The 16739-nt window shown below is 49.7% G+C and overlaps 1 protein-coding gene across 3 annotated transcripts; it reads right to left on the bottom strand.

The window, feature by feature from the left end:
- Positions 1-3053: 3053 nt before the first annotated feature.
- Positions 3054-15108, bottom strand: Znf445 (zinc finger protein 445). 3 transcript variants are annotated; one of them, XM_042665948.1, is made up of 8 exons: positions 14819-15006; positions 9514-10092; positions 8078-8243; positions 7492-7550; positions 7100-7226; positions 5929-6042; positions 3376-5506; positions 3054-3170 (listed from the first exon to the last, which is right to left on the bottom strand). In XM_042665948.1, the coding sequence occupies exons 2-7, from the start codon at positions 9943-9945 to the stop codon at positions 3381-3383; spliced, it is 3024 nt and encodes a 1007-aa protein (XP_042521882.1). In that variant the 5' UTR covers positions 9946-10092; positions 14819-15006; the 3' UTR covers positions 3054-3170; positions 3376-3380. The 3 variants fall into 3 exon arrangements, with proteins under 3 accessions (XP_042521882.1, XP_042521881.1, XP_042521880.1); XM_042665947.1 differs by lacking the exons at positions 3054-3170; positions 14819-15006 and adding an exon at positions 15034-15108 and having other exon boundaries at positions 3302-5506; XM_042665946.1 differs by lacking the exon at positions 3054-3170 and having other exon boundaries at positions 3302-5506; positions 14819-15005.
- Between the last annotated feature and the right edge of the window lie 1631 nt (positions 15109-16739).

Genomic DNA, 16739 nt, shown 5'->3' with positions numbered 1-16739 from the left:
GGGTCTCAACAGTCTTTTTTCAGCAAAGGTGAGGTCTGACCACACCCATCAGATGATCAAAAAGGCTCTGCCAGATACCCACCTTCTTTCTAGAATGTTCCCAGGCCATGTGGCATTTCTTCAGATCCAACATGAGCTCCTCGGAGAGGTGAATCAGGCAGGAAGAAACCCCGGCCATTTTAGTATCCAAGATGAGACACTGTGGCTAAGAATCACAGTAATCCAGGTATTGGTGGCTCACGCCTGTCATCCTAGCTACTCAGGAAGGCTGAGATCGGAGGATGGATGTTTAGCCAGCCTTGGCAGGAAAGTCCATGAGACTCTTATCTCCAATAAACTACTCAGAAAAAGCCAGACAGTGGCACTGAAAGCAGTAGAGTGTTAGCCTTGAGCAAAAGAGCTCAGGGACAGTGGCCAGGCCCTGAGTTCAAGCCCCATGACCAACAAAAAGAAAAGCTCCCATCCCGACAAGGCTGTTGGAAAGTCAGTTGTAGATTCCTTTGGAGAAGCAATTTAGTGCAAAAAAAAAATCTCAGCATGGCAAATGGAAAAATAAGCAGCCAGCCCTGGCTTCCCAGAATCCTTGATAAGTCTATTGTAACAGATAATTGGAAACTCAGAGGTGACTGGCAGAACAAGATACCAGCCTGAGAGAAGGGGCTAAGAGAGTGGATTTGGGGACAAGGGTAAGGCCAGGCTCTGCTCTGTACTGGGCAAAAGAAGACAGCATGAAAGCAGGTCAGGCCAGGGGGTATTAAGGGAGGAGTGATGAAATCAAATTCAACACTGATTTTATGTTCTGTACTTAATACCAAGTGGGCTTTTACTAAAACTGTGTTTATAACATTGCTTATAGTAAACTAATTCTTGAATCAAGTAAGGGGAACAGACAGCAGTATAATCCCAATATATATATAATATATATTATATATATTTTTTTGGGGAGGAGAGATGGTCCCAGGGCTTGAACTCGGGGCCTGAGCACTGTCTCTGAGCCACTTTTGTGCTCAAGTCTAGTGCTCTACCACTTTGAGCCACAGCACCACTTCCAGCTTTTTCTGGGCCATTTACTGGAGATAAGGGTCTCATGGACTTTCCTGCCCAGGCTGGCTTTGAACTGTCATCCTCAGATGTGAGCATTCTGAGTAGCAAGGATTACAGGCGTGAGCCACTGGTGCTTGGCTGAATCCTAAAATATTAAGGGCTATTTCAGTAGAGGATTATTTTCAACTCCATGCTTTGTATATTTAAGAAATCTGTCTGCAGGCTGAGAATGTGGCTTAGTGGTATAGTGCTTGCCTAGCAGGCATGAAGCCCTGGATTCGATTCCTTACCACAAAAACAGAAAACGCCAGAAATGGTGCTGGGGCTCAAAGTGGTAGAGTGCTAGCCTTGAGCAACAGAAGCTCAAGGACAGTACCCAGGGCCTGAGTTCAAGCCCCAAGACTGGCAAAAACAAAACAAAAATAAAACGAAATAGCAACAACCAAAAAGAAATCTATCTGGAATGATTCTTTTATTAAGTGTTATTTGTATTCTATCGAAACAGTAGTAAAAACACCTATTGGGAACCAGTGGCTCGCGCTTAGGAGTCTTTGCTACTCAGGAGACTGAGATGTGAGGCTGATGGTTCAAAGGCAGACCCGGGAAGGAAAACTCATGAAACTTTGATCTCCAATGAACCACTGAAAAACTGCAAGTGGAGCTATAGCTCCAGGTAGAACACTAGCCTTGTACAAAAACAAAACAAAAGAACCACTCAGGGACAGTTACCCAGGCCCTGAGTTCAAGCCCCAGGACCCACACCAAAAACAAACTAGGATAGGAAGGTTAGAGACACTCATTTGGTGACACAAGAGCAGAGTGAATGTTAGCAGAACCCCAACTGACATGAGAGCTATACAAAAAGCACATGACCAAGGCTGGGAAGGGAAGGTGGCTCAGTGGTAGAGTTGCTTGCCTTGCATGCATGAGGCTCTGGGTTCGATTCCTCAGTACCACATAAGCAGAAAAGCTGGAAGTGGTGCTGTGGCTCAAGTGGTAGGGCACCAGCCTTGAGCTGAAGAGCTGAGGGACAGCGCCCAGGCCCAGAGTTCAAGCCCCACAACCGACAAAAAGAAAAAGAAACAAGAAAATCACATGACCTTCTAGCCGCTTTCCATTCAATCCAGGGGCCTCTGTAATATTCCTTCCTTTCTGCTACACAAGATCCCTCCCATTTTAGTCTGGAACTCTCTCAGCTCTTACTTTTATTAAAGCCCTTCCTGTCCAGACTCTTCTCTTTTTTATGGTCAATAGTGGGGCTTGAACTTGAGGCCTGGGCACTGTCCCTGAGTTCTTTTGCTCAAGGCTAGTGCACCCTTTAAGCCACAGCACCACTTCCAGTTTTCTGGTGGTTCCTTGGAGATAGGAGTCTCACAGACTTTCCTTCTTGGGCTGGCTTTGAACTTCGATCCTCAGATCTCAGCCTCCTGAGTAGCTAGAATGACAGGGGTGAGCCACAGGTGCCCAGCCTGTCCAGCCTCTTTAGAAAAGGAAATTCAAAAAAAAAAAAAAAAAAAAAAAGACAACCCACCTCCCAGGGCAGCATTCAACCTCTTTAACTCTGCTCTGATTTATTCTGACAAGATCCTTTTTTGTGTATCATGAAGGTTAAGACCATAAGTTTCTGTCTGTGACCATCAATGCCAAGTATCTAGGCACACGTACCAGCTCCAGGCCCGTGGGGGATGCTCACGATTTCGTATTTCATAGAGCAGCTGGACAGAGGCTGGAGGTGGCGATGATGTAGATAGAGCCCTGTTTCCCAGGAGATGGGGGTGCTTTCCTCCACCTGTAGCAAACATTAAAAAAGCCCCAGGTATAAAGCTAAGCCCCAGAAGCATCTGGGAAGACAAGGTTTTCTTTTGTTTGTGTTAGTTTTGTGACAGTCTTGGGGTATGAACTCAGGGCCTGGGTGCTGTTCTCTGAGCTGCTTTGGCTCAAGGCTGGTGCTCTGCCCCATGAGCCACAGCTCCACTTTCCAGCTGTTTTCAGTTTATTGGAGATAAGAGTCTCATGAACTTTTCCTGTCCAGGCTGGCTTCCAGTCCCGATCCTCCGATCTCAGCCTCCTGAAGTAGCTCAAGATGAACAAGGCAGGAGCTACCTGGTACCTGGCTCCTTCAGGCTTTGTTTTTTGCCAGTCCTGGAGCTTGAACTCAGGGCCTGGGCACTGTCCCTGAGTTTCTTTTGCTCAAGGCTAGCGCTCTACCACTTGAGCCACAGTGCCACTTCCAGCTTTCTCTGATTATGTGGTACTGAGGAATCGAACCCAGGGCTTCATGCGTTGCTAGGCAAGCACACTACCACTGAGCCACCTTCCCAGCCCATGGCTAAATCTTAAATATGGTTTTTCATATGTCGAGCCAAATTTGAGGACCACCTAAAAGTCTTTCCACACACTGCGCACTTGAAGGGCCTCTCTCGCGTGTGAAATCTCTTGTGGCTCAGGAGTAGCGAGTTCTTGCAGAAGGCCTTGCCACAGAGGTTACATTTGTGACCCTTTTTCTCAGTGGGTCTGTTTTGGAGTTCGGGGACTGCAGAGTCCTGAGTGGAAGGGCCCTCAGAGCTTTCAAGAGATTTGGTTCCACTTGCTTTGAATTCCTGGACTTGAGCATCCAGGTCTGCCATAGTAGGCAGAGTGCATTTGGTCTGTGGCACCCTGGTGTGTGGTTTTGGGTGGAGAGAGAAGGTGTGCAAGTCTCTGAACTCTTTCCCACACCACTGACTCGTGAATGGCCTGTCGGTTGCGTGGATTCTCTGGTGATTCACGAGGCGGTAATTCCGATCGTAAGACTTGCTGCACAAATTGCACTTATATCGCTTCTCCCCACTGTGGATGCCCATGTGATCTACCAGGCTTCGCTTGCGGGTAAAGGTTTTCCCGCATTCTTGACACCAAAAGTGTTTCCCATCGCTGGGGCTGTCGGGCTGTGGGCTTGGGGGCTCCTTAGGGGCGCGGCGGTATTTGTAGTGGAGGCTGACTGAATGCTGCCTCTGGTGTCGGTAGAGATTGGAAGTCCATCGGAATGCCTTTCCACACTCCTTACACTGATACGGTTTCTCCCGGGTGTGAACTCGCTGGTGGATGAGAAGGAACGAGTGATGACGGAAGACTTTGTCACACTGGCTACATTTGTAGGGTTTTTCCTCTGCGTTCCCACGGCCGTGTGGGGCTGCACACGCGGTCTCCTGACCCAATGATAACCTCTGACCTTCTGTTTTCCTTTGAATGGCGTGATTCTTCTTATGAACAATAAATGCAGATCGAAAGGCAAAGCCTTGGCCACATTCGTTACACTGGTAAAGCTTGTCACGGCTGTGAACTATCTGGTGCTCCAGGAGTTTTTTCTTTGGGTTAAAAGTGTTCTTGGGGTGTGGGCGATGGAACGTTTTCTCCTCCGTGGGGGGGTCCTGGCTGGCGTACTTGTGCTGGCGTCCTTCTTCTATGCCTTCTTCTTGTTCCCGGTGCTGTCTCACGTGACGATTGAAGTTGGACCTCCAGCGGAAGCTTTTCCGGCAGCTGCCACATCTGTACGGCTTCTCCTTGGTGTGGATCCTCTGGTGTTCGAGAACGTAGGATTTGCAGTGGAAGGATTTCCCGCAGTGGCTGCAGTCTAAGTATTTCTCCCCATTCTGTTCGCTCACGTGATAACCCAGCCCTGCGTCTTTGTACAGCGGTGGCGGCGGCGGCGGCGTGCACATCTGTTTCGCATGGGTGTGCTGGTGCAGGCGGTAGGCTGACAACCGCTGGAAAGCTTTCTCACAGATACTGCACTTGTAAGGTTTCACGCCCGTGTGGATTTTCTCGTGGCGCAGACAGTTGGAGTTCCACTTGAAGGCTTTCTCACACACCCGACACTTAAAGATTTTCTCTGGAGTCGGCAGTCTTGGGTGAAATAGGAGGTGGGAGCTGGGATGAAACGGGGCCCCACAGTCAGTGGATGTGTTCAGCATCCCGGGGTTGTCAGGAGGCGGCTCCTGGGGAGGAGGGGAGGGAAGGCTGAAGCTTTTCCCACAGGTGTCCTTTTCATTCTCCTTCGTGTCGATGGGAATTCTTGGGTGCAAGCTCAGCGCTCTCTGCGCATGTCTGAGCCCCTTCCCGTATTTCTTGTAATCGTAAGGGTGTGAGTTTTTTCTGAATGGCCGGCCACGGCCATGTTTGAGAGCTCGTTTTTTTCTCGAAGTTTTTGAACAAGTACTGGGCTTTAGGTAAAAGGTATTACTTTGCTGCGATCCTTGGGACTCATCTCCAATTCCAGGACTAAAGGTAGTCTCTTCCGTCTTCACTCTCACTTGGATAGGGTTTCCACAGGGCAGGTGTACATCATTGTTCTCCTGTTCAACAGAGTCTCTGACTCCTGTTTCCTCCTGGATATCTGTTAGAGGATGTTCAGATGGTACATCTGATTTCATGTGTTCTAGAAAGCTCTGGGTTTGGCTGGTTTGAAGCTGGAGCTCACCTCCTAATGAAAATTAAAACGAGAGAAATGTATTCACTTCCCATCTCTGGAATGGGAGAAACACCAAGGGGCCCTAAGAGGTCATAAACCTGGGTGGTGAGGTTCATGTCCGTCTCTCAATACCTTTATAAATGGGCTGGATAGACGGGTGCTGGTGACTCATGCCTGTCAGCTTACTCAAGAGGCTGAAATCTGAGGATCGTGGTTCAAAGTCATCAGGGGCAGGAAAGTCTGTGAGGCTCTTATCTCCAATGAGCCACCAGAAAACCCAACGTAGAACTGTGGCTCAATGTGGTAGAGCACTAGGCCTTGAGCAAAGAAAGCTCAGGGATAGCTCCTAGGCCAGGAGTTCACACCCCACAAAGAACCACCACCACAACAAAAATAGAGAAGGGGCAGGATCTCGTGTGTTTTCTAGAACTCACCTTCAGGGCAGGCAGTATCAGTCTCTCCCTCAGGCTGAACTGTGTAGATGTTCAGACCCCATGGCTCTCTTGCCTCTAACCATGAGATCAGAGCAGGTTTGGAAAATGAGCCCACTGCACAAAAGAGAATGAGATGGCACAGAAGGGTCACATGGAACACGCAGCCTAAGTCCTGATTGAGGGGGGAAAGGCAGGAAGGCCAAGGACAGGAGACTCAGTATGCATTTGGATTAGCCCTGAGCAGACGAGAAGAGAAGCTAAGAAAAGCCCAGGTGAGCTGGGCACCCGTGGCTCATGCCTGCAATCCTAGCAATTCAGGAGGCTGAGATCTGGAGGATTGTGGTTCGAAGGCAGCCCAGACAGGAAAGTCCCTGAGACTTTTCTCCAATGAATCCCCAGAAAACTGGAAAGTAGCGGTGCGACTCAAAGTAGTAGAGCCTTGAGCAAAAGAGCTCAGGGAAGCCGGGAGCTGGTGGCTCACGCCTGTCATCCTAGCTACTCAGAAGGCTGAGATCTGAGGATCGTGGTTCAAAGCCAGCCAGGGCAGGAAAGTCCATGAGACTCTTATCTCCAATAAACCACTAGAAAACTGGAAGTGGTGCTGTGGCTCAAGGGATAGAGCGCTTGCCTTGAGCTGAAGAGCTGAAGAGCTCCACGACCGGGAAAAAAAAAACAAAACAAAAACAAGGACTCTTTCCACATGTGGGAAGCAAAACTCTCAGTAGTTCAATTGGCCCGTCACCATCTGCAAATGTGAAGACAGTGAGTGAGAGAGTAAATGACCTAACAGTAGTTGCAGAGTCGGGATCTAAACTCAGGATCAGATCCCTTGGTACACATCCCATAAAAACTACTAAGATGCTGGGCACACATGTGGCTCACATCTGTCATCCTAGCTACTCAGGAGGCTGAGATCTGAGGATCGTGGTCCAAAGCCAGGCTGGGCAGAAAAACTTGTGAGACTCTTATCTCCAATGAGGCACCAAAAAGCTAGAAGTAGAGCTGTGGCTCAAGTAGTAGAACACTAGCCTGGAGCATAAAAGCTCAGGGACAGCGCCCAGGCCCCAAGGGTCAAACCCCAGGACTAGCACCAAAACAAAAACAAAAACAAAACAGCAAGTAAGCAGAAGTAAAAGTATAGATAGGAACCTAGGGAATGTTGAAGACCTACCCAGAGAGGCCAGGGTCCCATAATTCTCCAGCATCACATCCTGGTAGAGGTTTCTCTGAGCAGAGTTCAGGCATCCCCATTCATCCTGGGAGAAAATCACCTCCACGTCCTTGAAGGTCAACGCCTCCTGCAAATACACTGGGTCTGAAGGCTGGCCCGCAGCGCCCAGCCTTCAGAAAGGCAAGTGTGGCTGTGCTGACACTGAGTGAACACTGAGGTGGGTCTGGCAATGGGGGAAGACGTCAATCCCTGCGGACTCCAGGCGTGTAATGTAGTCTCAGGGTCATAGGTTTAAACCCCAGACAAGGGAGCGGCACTGCTCTGTTGGGTAGCAGGGACATTGGCTCACATGAGGGGGGAGGGCTGGGCTGTCAGGGACCTGGTAGGGTTACCTGGTCTCCTGGGCTTTCCTCTTTCTGGGAAGGGTCAGACACCTGGACACTAGGAGTATCTGAAGGAGAAGAAAGCACCATGAGAGAGATGACCCTGTGCACTGGACACCATCACTGAAAAACCCCACTTTTCTCCGTTTCTAGATCTCTGGACAGCAGAGACTGCTGAGAAACACCCATTGGACAGACCCTCAAAGTGTGCGCTAGGGGCGCTAAAGGAGGGAAGCTGGCGGTACAATAGCAGGAAGAGCTAGACAGGCCTGGGTCAGAAGGAGGTGGGGTAATCTCAGCTACTCAGGAGGTTGAGATCTGAGGATCACAGTTCAGACCCAGGCCAGGCAGCAAAGACCATGAGACTCCAATGAACCAGAAGTGGCGCTGTGGCTCAAGTGGTAGGGCACTAGCCTTGGGCAGAAGAGCTCAGGGAGAGAGACCAGGCCCTGGGTTCAAGCCTCATGACCATCACCACCACCACCACCAACGAAAGGAGGTAGAGACACACAGAGCTAAGGCATAGAGGATAACAAGATGACAGCACGGGAAATGCGGCAACAAGGCTGGGCTCTGCGAGCCACACGGCCAATACCAGATTGCCTAGACAGGAAGTCATGCACTCCTATTTCACTGGGAGGCTCCAAGTGATCCCAAGGAGCGGAGCTATTGCAGAGAGATGAAGCTTCGGGCTGTATCTGTGGAGATTGAAGGGCTCCGGTGCCCAACCAATGCACAGCTTGGCTGACAGGGCTAGGATCCTGGCACAAAAAAAAAAAAAAAAAAAAAAAAGGTGTGAGAGGATCCCTGGGGGAATCAGAAACCCAGAAGCCACCTGGCCAATCTCTGAAGACAAGGAATTCACCTGCAAGCCCCACTACCACCCTTTTGGGTTTTTTTTGGTGCAGATTCACAGGCTTCCCTGCCTGGGCTGGCTTTGAACCATGACACTCAGATCTCAGCCTCCTGAGTGGCTGATGGACTTGAGCCTCCAATGCCTGGCTTGCAAGTCCCTCCTGCCCTTTTTTTAACCTCCAGGAAGATGGAAAAGAGCAGAAAGCCCACAGAGGTCCGTCCCACTATCAGCTTTCCTGGCTTTGATGAAGGCTGGGGGAGTTCAGATGGAACAAATTCCTGCTCAATCTAAAGAAGTACTTGGCAAATGAATAGTAGCCTGTCTTTAGTCCTCAGACGTCAGAGAAACAGCGAGCAGTAGCTCCCTCCCCTACCCCTGGCCAGGAAATGAGACATGAAAAAGAAGGAATTAGTCTCTGAGAGTTAAGGGATAACAGCTTACAGCAGAGACACAGTCAAGTAAAGAGTACTTTCTAGCATTTCCGTATGCCCTGATATGCAAAGTGACCTCAAAGAAGGAAAGCTTAAAAGTAGGGCCAAGCCGGGCACTGGTTCTCATGCCTGTCATCCTACCTACTAAGGAGGCCAAGATCTGAGGACCACGGTTCAAAGCTAACCTGGGTAGGAAAGTCTGTGGGACACGTATCTCTAATGAACCACCAGAAGACAGGAAGTGAAGCTGTGGCTCAAAGTGGTAAGGTGCTTGTGAGCAGAAAAAGCTCAGGGACAGCACGTAGGCCCAGAGTTCAAATCCTACAACTGGCACCAAAAAAAAAAAAAAAAGAATGGCTCAAGCCTGTCATCCTAGCTACTCAGGGGGCTGAGATCTGAGGATCACAGTTCAAAGCCAGCCCATGCAGGAAAGTCTGTGAGACTCCTATCTCCAATAAACCACCAGAAAACTGGAAGTGGCGTTATGACTCAAGTGGTAGAGCGCTTGCCTTGAGTTGAAGAGCTGAGGGACACAGAGTCCAGGCCCTGAGTTCAAGCCCCATGATCAACAAAAAACGAAAATAAAACTGTGAGAACCAGAGTTCAAGTCCCAGTACTAGCACCAAAAAAAAAAAAAAAAACAGTGAGAAGTGGGAGGGGAGGAGATACCCCTTCAGGCTGATCACTCAGAGGACCGTGCCAACCCTGAATACACAGGCACAGGACTCACATGGCACCACGTACCATCTGGGATGTCCCATCAAAGTCTCGCGGTAACTCCTCCAGCAGAGCTACCGCTTCCTGGCCGCTCATGGGGCTGTGGAGCTGCACCCAGGTCCGGAGTTCTCCGGGCAGGATGCTCAGGAACTGCTCCAATACCAGCAGCTCCAGCATCTGTGCCTTTGACAGAACATCAGGCCGCATCCACCAGCGGCAGAGCTCTCGGAGGCGGCTCAGCGTTTCCAGGGGCCCAGAAGATTCGTGGTAGCGCAGCTGGCGGAAGAGCTGGCGGAACAGTTCCTGGCCAGCATGGTTGAGTGTCTGTGGCCTGGCGGTCTCCCCCAAAGTATAGCCTTCATCTTCTTCTTCCTCCTTCTTTATCTTCGAGAGGCGCCCACGTCCCCTTGGTGCCTGGGCCCGCACTGGATGAACAAAGTTCCACCTGCCTGGAGGCATTGTTCAAGTTCAAGTTCAAGGTCCATGCAGCTGGGAGCAAAGCAAGTCTGCAAGCTTTGCTGTGGGACTTCTGAGTCTTTGGGGACAGGAGACCATTTGCTGGGATATCCAAGGTGCTGGACATGAGACTTTAAATAATTAACATGCCTGTTTGGGTGGGGACAAGTAAGAAAAAGTCAGCCCTCACATACATGTAGTTCCATGCTGTCTGCAAGGGATCATCGCCACATAAGAAGAAATCACATGTGCCCAACAACTGCACAAACATATCTGCCAATACGGAGCAGACCACCTACTAAGGTAAACTATGGAAATAGCCCAGAGTACAATCTAAATGGGTATGAAGAAAAAAGACAAAGGGCACTCATATCTGTCATTCCAGCTATTCAGGAGGCCGAGATCTGAGGATCCTGGTTCAAAGCCAGCCCGGGCAGGAAAGCCTGTGAGACTCTTATCTCCAAGGACCCACCAGAAAACTGGAAGTGGTGCTGTGGCTCAAGTGGTAGAGCGTTAGCCTTGAGCTGAAGAGCTCAGGGACAGCGCCCAGACTCAGAGTCCAAACCCCATGACTGACAGGGAAAAAAAAAAAAGAATTTAACGTACATTTATTGAGCACTCACTGCGTCCCAAGTACTAAGGTAACAGTACTGAATAAAGCCCAAAGAAGCTTACAGAGATAGATATCTCATATGTAAAGTATACTTGATACTAGGTGCAGGGTAGTAAAAATAAACCAAGGGACAGCTGGGTGCTAGTGGCTCATGCCTGTCATCCTAGCTACTCAGGAGGCTGAGATCTGAGGATCGTGGTTCAAAGCCAGCCCAGGCAGGAAAGTCCACAAGACTCTTATCTCCAATTAACCAGCAGAAAACCAGAAGTGGCGCTGTTGCTCAAGTGGTAGAATGCTCACTTTGAGCTGAAGAGCTCAAGGACAGTGACCAGGCCCAGAGTTCAAACCCCATGACTGACCAAAAAAAAAAAAAAAAAAAAAGTTGTAAGAACTAGAAAATAGGGGTTAGAGGTGTGGTTCACTTGGTAGAGCACTAGCCAATGAGCAAAAGTGTTCAAGTCCCCTTCTCAGAACTTAAAAAATTAAAGGGAGCTGGGAGCCAGAGGCTCACATCTGTAATACTAGGTACTCAGGAGGCTGCGATCTGAGGATTGCAGTTTGAAGCCAGATGGGAAAACAGTCCTTGTTAAGACTTTTTTTTTATGCCAATCCTGGGGCTTGAACTCTAGGCCTTGGTGCTGTCCCTGAGCTTCTCTGTGCTCAAGGCTAGTGCTCTACCACTTGAGCCAGAGCGCCACTTCGTCTCTTTCTGCTTATCTGGTGCTGAGGAATGGAACCCAGGGCTTCATGCATGCCAGGCAAGCACTCTACCACTAAGCCACCATCCCAGCCATGTTTTTATACTTTGATGATTCTGTCCTTTTTTCCTTATGGTGTATTCATGCGTCTATCTTTGGGGGTGGGGTGGAGGGCAAAGCACTCAAGGAAAAAAGGGTGAAAAAGCACAGGAGTAGAGCCACTGGACACTGGTGAAAGTAAACTCTACAACTCGTGGGTGGAGACAGGAGGGAAGGATTGGGTGAGAATGAAGGAACAGACACTGTACCAAAGGAAATGTACTCATTAAATGATTAGCATCATTGTAAACCCTCTGTACATGACCTCTATAAGAACAATATAATTGTTTTCAGTCATGGGGCTTGAACTCAGAGCCTGGGCACTGCTCCTGAGTGCTGCGGTCCAGCCATAGCACAAGCAGGGCTCCAAAGAGCAGGGGGATGAAGGAGGAGATGGAGAGAAGGCTCATGGCACAACTCAGTTTATTCCAGCAAAAGCCTTAGCTATATACACTTGCGATATTTGTCAAATGCTTGCATAATATTGTTCTAGGGCCCACAGTACCGAAAAATGCAGACCCCATCCGTCCTTCGTCATTCTCTTTCAATCAGTCTTTGTCTACCATACTTGCTTCAGTTAAAGGACATAAGCCCCCTCCCCACCCCCAAGCTAAAAGGAACACTTCCTCAAACCATAAAGGGGCAAGTACTTACAGCCCTGAGGGTTGGAGTCAATGACTACGGAGGCTTTGCTCACCTCTTGCCAGCTCCTGGCACCCCAGGGTCTGCAGCATCTGAGCTGCTTTTGCTCAGGGCTACCCCTCTACCACTTGAGCCACAGCCCCACTTCCAGCTTTTTCTGTGTATGTGGTGCTGAGGAATGGAACCCAGGGCTTCATGCATGCTAGCCGAGCACTCTACCACTGAGCCACCTTCCCAGCCCTCATTCTGGATTTTGAGTGGTTATCTGGAGATCAGAGTCTCCTGGGAACTTTTCTGCAGGGGGGGGGGGGGGGGGTAGCTTCAGACCATAATCCTCAGATCTCAGCCTCCTGAGTAGCTAGGATGACAGGTGTGAGTGACCGGTGAAAGAGATTTTCTTAAAATATTACTGTATTGTTATTATTAAGGTGTTTTACAGAGGGGTTATCATTTCATAGGTCAGCTTTTTGAACAGTATCACCCCTTCCTTCATTCCTCCTGTCTCTGCCGGTAAGATTTTTTTTTTTCTTTTTGAGCCAAGTTTGTCACCTTGCAGCATTAAGAAAGCATACATACCGGGCACTAGTGGCTCACACTTGCGATCCTAGCTACTCAGGAGGCTGAGATCTGAGAATCACAGTTTGAAGTCAACCCAGGAAGGAAAGGCCACGAGACTCTCAGCTCCAATGAATCACCTGATAACTGGAAATGGTGCTGTGGGTCAATGCGGTAGAGCGCTAGCCTTGAGCAAAAGAACTCAGGGACAGTACCCAGGTCCTGAGTTCAAGCCCCATGACTCATACACATACCCACACACACAGGCACCGGACACACTGAAAACACTGTGGCTGTGGGTTAGAGGTGGACCTTTGCTTAAACACTAAATTTTAAGCAGGGCGCCTATGGCTCACACCTGTCATCCTAGCTACTTGTGGGACACATGGGCAGCAAAGATGGCGCTGAGAGAAGTTGAGTGGGCAGAACCTGAGTTGTTTACGTTAAAATCTGATTGGATACCACGATCAGGCGAAGTGATATCAGTGTGTGAACAGCTCAAGGACAGCAGGGAAAGTATAGAAAGCTTAGGCGCATGATAGGGTGGCCTTTACAGTGATTGATTGGTTCCTTTTCCTCCCCTATAATGCTGCTCGTTTTTTTGCGAGCAGTGCACTTACCTTTCCTCCGACCCTGCGGACTTCCTCGGGACAGATGAAGACCCAACAGCTACTCACAAAGCTGAGATCTGAGGATTACTTTGAAGCCAGGCAGGACAGGAAAGTCTGTGAAACTCTTAACTCCACTAAAACTACCAAAAAAGCTGGAAGTGGAGCTGTAGCTCAAGTGGTAGAGCACTAGCCTTGAGCAGCACAAAAGCTCAGGGTCAGCACCCAGGCCCAGAGTTCGACACCCAGGGCAGGCCAAAAAAATAAAAACCCAAAAAAACAAAAACCCACTGAGTTTCACATTTTACTCATAACCCAATATATTGACTTGAAACCCCTCTATACAACCAACTTAAATACCCCCCCCAAAAAAACAAATAAGCAAAACAAACACCCTGCACATTATACTACAATGGTTCCTGAAAAACAGTCACCATCACAAACAAGATTTTGGCTATTTTTTTCCTAGCCAGTCTTGCACTCAGTGTCTTGGCACTGTCCTTTAGCTTATTTTTGCCCAAGACTAGTACTCTACCACTTGAGCCACAGCGCCACTTCTGGCTTTTTCTACTTCTGTGGTACTGAGGAATTGAATTGAACTCAGGGCTTCATGCATGCTAGGCAAGCACTCTACCACTAAGCCACCTTCCCAGCCCGATTTTGGCCTACTTTTATGCTCAAATGTCCCTTGTTATTTTGGAAGTCGCATGTCCATGTGTACTGTGAGCAATAAAACCCGGCAAACACATGTCTTAATTATCCTTCCAATGGAAAGAAAAAAGATAGATTGAAGGCCTCGGCCTCACCTCAGGACCCCAGGTGTGCCTGGATATATTTGCCCCCAGGTAAAACATTCTGTCCGGGTTTGACCACGAATACCCACCATACCCGGTGCCAGAAAAGACACCTGCTTCCTTGTTTGGCCCCATATAAAAGGCCTCACCCTGACTTCACCCCTTTGTACCACCTCCATTCCCGCTGCAAGTGCGCTTTCCTACAATTCTTGCCTGCTGAGATCCAGTCCGGCCTGTCCTGTCATCTCCATTTTCCTTACTACAATACATAAGAGGTGCCATTATTTTGCCACACGGCCTTAACTCACACCCAAGGGCTGAACGGAATGGTGCGGGCAGAGTGCTTGCCTCACATACTCCAGGCCCCTGGGTTCGAACCTTGGCCTTAGTGGGAGATGAGAAAACAACCGAAATGGGTCATCATTTTACCAATTACTCAGAGTCACAAAACACATTATTCCCCCCACCCCCACCCCCCACCCCCCGTGGTATAATATGATATTGTAGGGCAATCCTGACAGGTGGGGAGTTTGTTTTAAAAATTCCAATAGTTGGTAGATAATAAGGCCAAGTTTTTGTTGTTTTTTTTTTTTTTTTTTTTTTTGTCGGTCGTGGGGCTTGAACTCTGGGCCTGGGTGCTGTCCCTCAGCTCTTCAGCTCCAGGCGAGCGCTCTACCACTTGAGCCACAGCGCCACTTCCGGCTTTTTCTGGGTACGAGGTGCTGAGGATTCGAACCCAGGGCCTCACGCATGCGAGGCGAGCGCTCTACCCCTGAGCCACCTGCCCAGCTCCCCCCCCCCCCCTGCCCCATAAGAGCAAGTCTGGGAAGGGCAACTTCAGGACTAACTCCTGATCTCGTCACTTACTTCGGACACGTTTCCTCCTCCCAGCGGCCTGGACACGAGGCTTCCGGGGCCGCCTAGGCCCAGAGACGCCAACCCCGCCTCCGTTCCGCCCGGATGACCCGCAGACCCCACGGGCGTCCCCATCCGCGTCCCGACTCCGGAGCTCCGGCCTCCGGGCTCCAGCCAACGCTCGGGACCCCGCGAGGGCCGCACCGACACCTGACTGGATCACTTACCGGGATCCGGGCGCCGACGGCCACCGCCACACGCCGAGCGCGGCGCGTCAGTTCCCTCCGCAGCGTTCCGGCGCGCCCACCGGACGGGATGGCGCATGCGCGCCCACCTCCCGCTTACCCGCGTCGCGCGTGCGCACTTAACAGCCCAGGTGGCCTCCGCTGCCTCTCTAGGACGCTGGGGAGGACTGACCTCTCCACTCCTCTCTCCCTAGCCCACCCACCTCTAGAGCCCAAGGACTGTATCCTGAGGGAAATTAAACAGGTAGGTTTAATTAGATCGCCGATAAAGGGAACACCACACGGTGTTCAGATGCCAGTCTTGCACCAAGGGAGGGGAAAAAAAGATACTTTATGGGCTAAGTAAGCACTGGTGGCTCACTTCTGCAATCCTAGCTACTCAGGAGGCTGAGAGGTAAGGTTTGAGGTTCAAAGCCAGCCCATGCCGGAAAGTCTGGAAGACTTGTACCTCCAGTTAACCATCACAAAACTGGAATTGGAGCTGTGGTGCGCAAAGTGGCCTTGAGCAAAAGAGCTCAGAGATGACACCCTGAATTCAAGCTCCAGTATGATTCTCCACCCCCTCCCTCAACAAAGATGCTTCATGGAGTCATAGCAGGGAGTTATCCAGTGAAAGTTGAGGACTTTGTGTGTCTGTGTCTGTGTCTGTCTGTCTGTCTGTCTGTCTGTCTGTCTGTTGTGGGGCTTGAACTCTGGGCCTGGGCGCCGTCCCTGGGCTTCTCTGTGTTCAAGTCATGCACTCTACCAGTTGAGCCACAACACCATTTGTGGTTTTCTAGTAGTTCATTGGAGATGAGAGTCTCATGAACTTTTCTGCTCGGGATGGCTTTGAACTTTGATCCTCAGATCTCAGCCTCTTGAGTAGCTAGGATGACAGGCATGAGCCACCGGCACCTGCTTTTGTCTCCTACCTATCTGCCCTAAGAGTCCATTGCCCATGTACTTTGTATCCCTGATGACACTGCCCTTCTGTTGCTAAGTAACAGAATCATGTCATTCTGGAAGACTGCAGCATATAAGGACCTGTTAATGCATTGTACAAAGAAGTGGAAAGGCCCAGGGCTTAGTCAGAAAGCCCTGTCCTGCAACATAATGCCAGAAAAAGATCATATCATGGTCTTTTCCCCCAGAAACTTCAGTGTCTGTAATATTCTCTCTCTGTCTCTCTCTCTCTCTGTCTCTCTCTCTCTCTGTCTCTCTCTCTCTGTCTCTCTCTCTCTCTCTCTCTCTCTCTCTCTCTCTCTCTCTCTCTCTCTCTCTCTCTCTCAGTCTTTTTTTTTTGCCAGTCCTGGGTCTTGAACTCAGGGCCTGGGCACTGTCCCTGAGCTTCTTTTGCTCAAGGCTAGCACTCTACCATTTGAGCCACAGTGCCACTTCTGGCTTTTTCTGTGTATATGGTACTGAGGAATTGAACCCAGGGCTTTATGCATGCTAGGCAAACACTCGACACTAAGCTACATCCCCAGCCCTGTATTCTCATTTACTATATCTATAGGACTTTGTACAAATTACAACCATTTAGAAACAATGTATACTATGCTGGGCCTTTTGCACTTATTCACCTCCTTGATTATTGTCCTGGGCCACCACAGCTGGCTGGGCTGTACTCATTCTCAATATGATTCTCTTCATGACTGGTGGACATAAGGTAGCAAGTTTGGGTTTTCTGGTGGTGGTGGTGGTGGTGA

This window comes from Dipodomys spectabilis, unplaced genomic scaffold (genome assembly GCF_019054845.1).
Source record: "Dipodomys spectabilis isolate Male_0828 unplaced genomic scaffold, ASM1905484v1 ptg000360l, whole genome shotgun sequence".
NCBI lineage: Eukaryota > Metazoa > Chordata > Mammalia > Rodentia > Heteromyidae > Dipodomys > Dipodomys spectabilis.
The sequence above is the reverse complement of the archived record's forward strand: the minus strand, read 5'-3'. Positions and strand labels throughout refer to the sequence as shown.

What these genes read in the sequence shown, in the direction of transcription:
- Znf445 (XM_042665947.1), bottom strand. Translation starts at nt 9,945, where the DNA reads ATGCCTCCAGGCAGGTGGAACTTTGTTCATCCAGTGCGGGCCCAGGCA. An exon ending in CTTCCTGTCTAGGCAATCTG is followed by an intron (nt 7,551 to 8,077) that starts GTATTGGCCGTG and finishes CTTCTCCTTCAG; the next exon opens with ATACTCCTAGTGTCCAGGTG. An exon ending in AGGAAAGCCCAGGAGACCAG is followed by an intron (nt 7,227 to 7,491) that starts GTAACCCTACCA and finishes GTGTATTTGCAG; the next exon opens with GAGGCGTTGACCTTCAAGGA.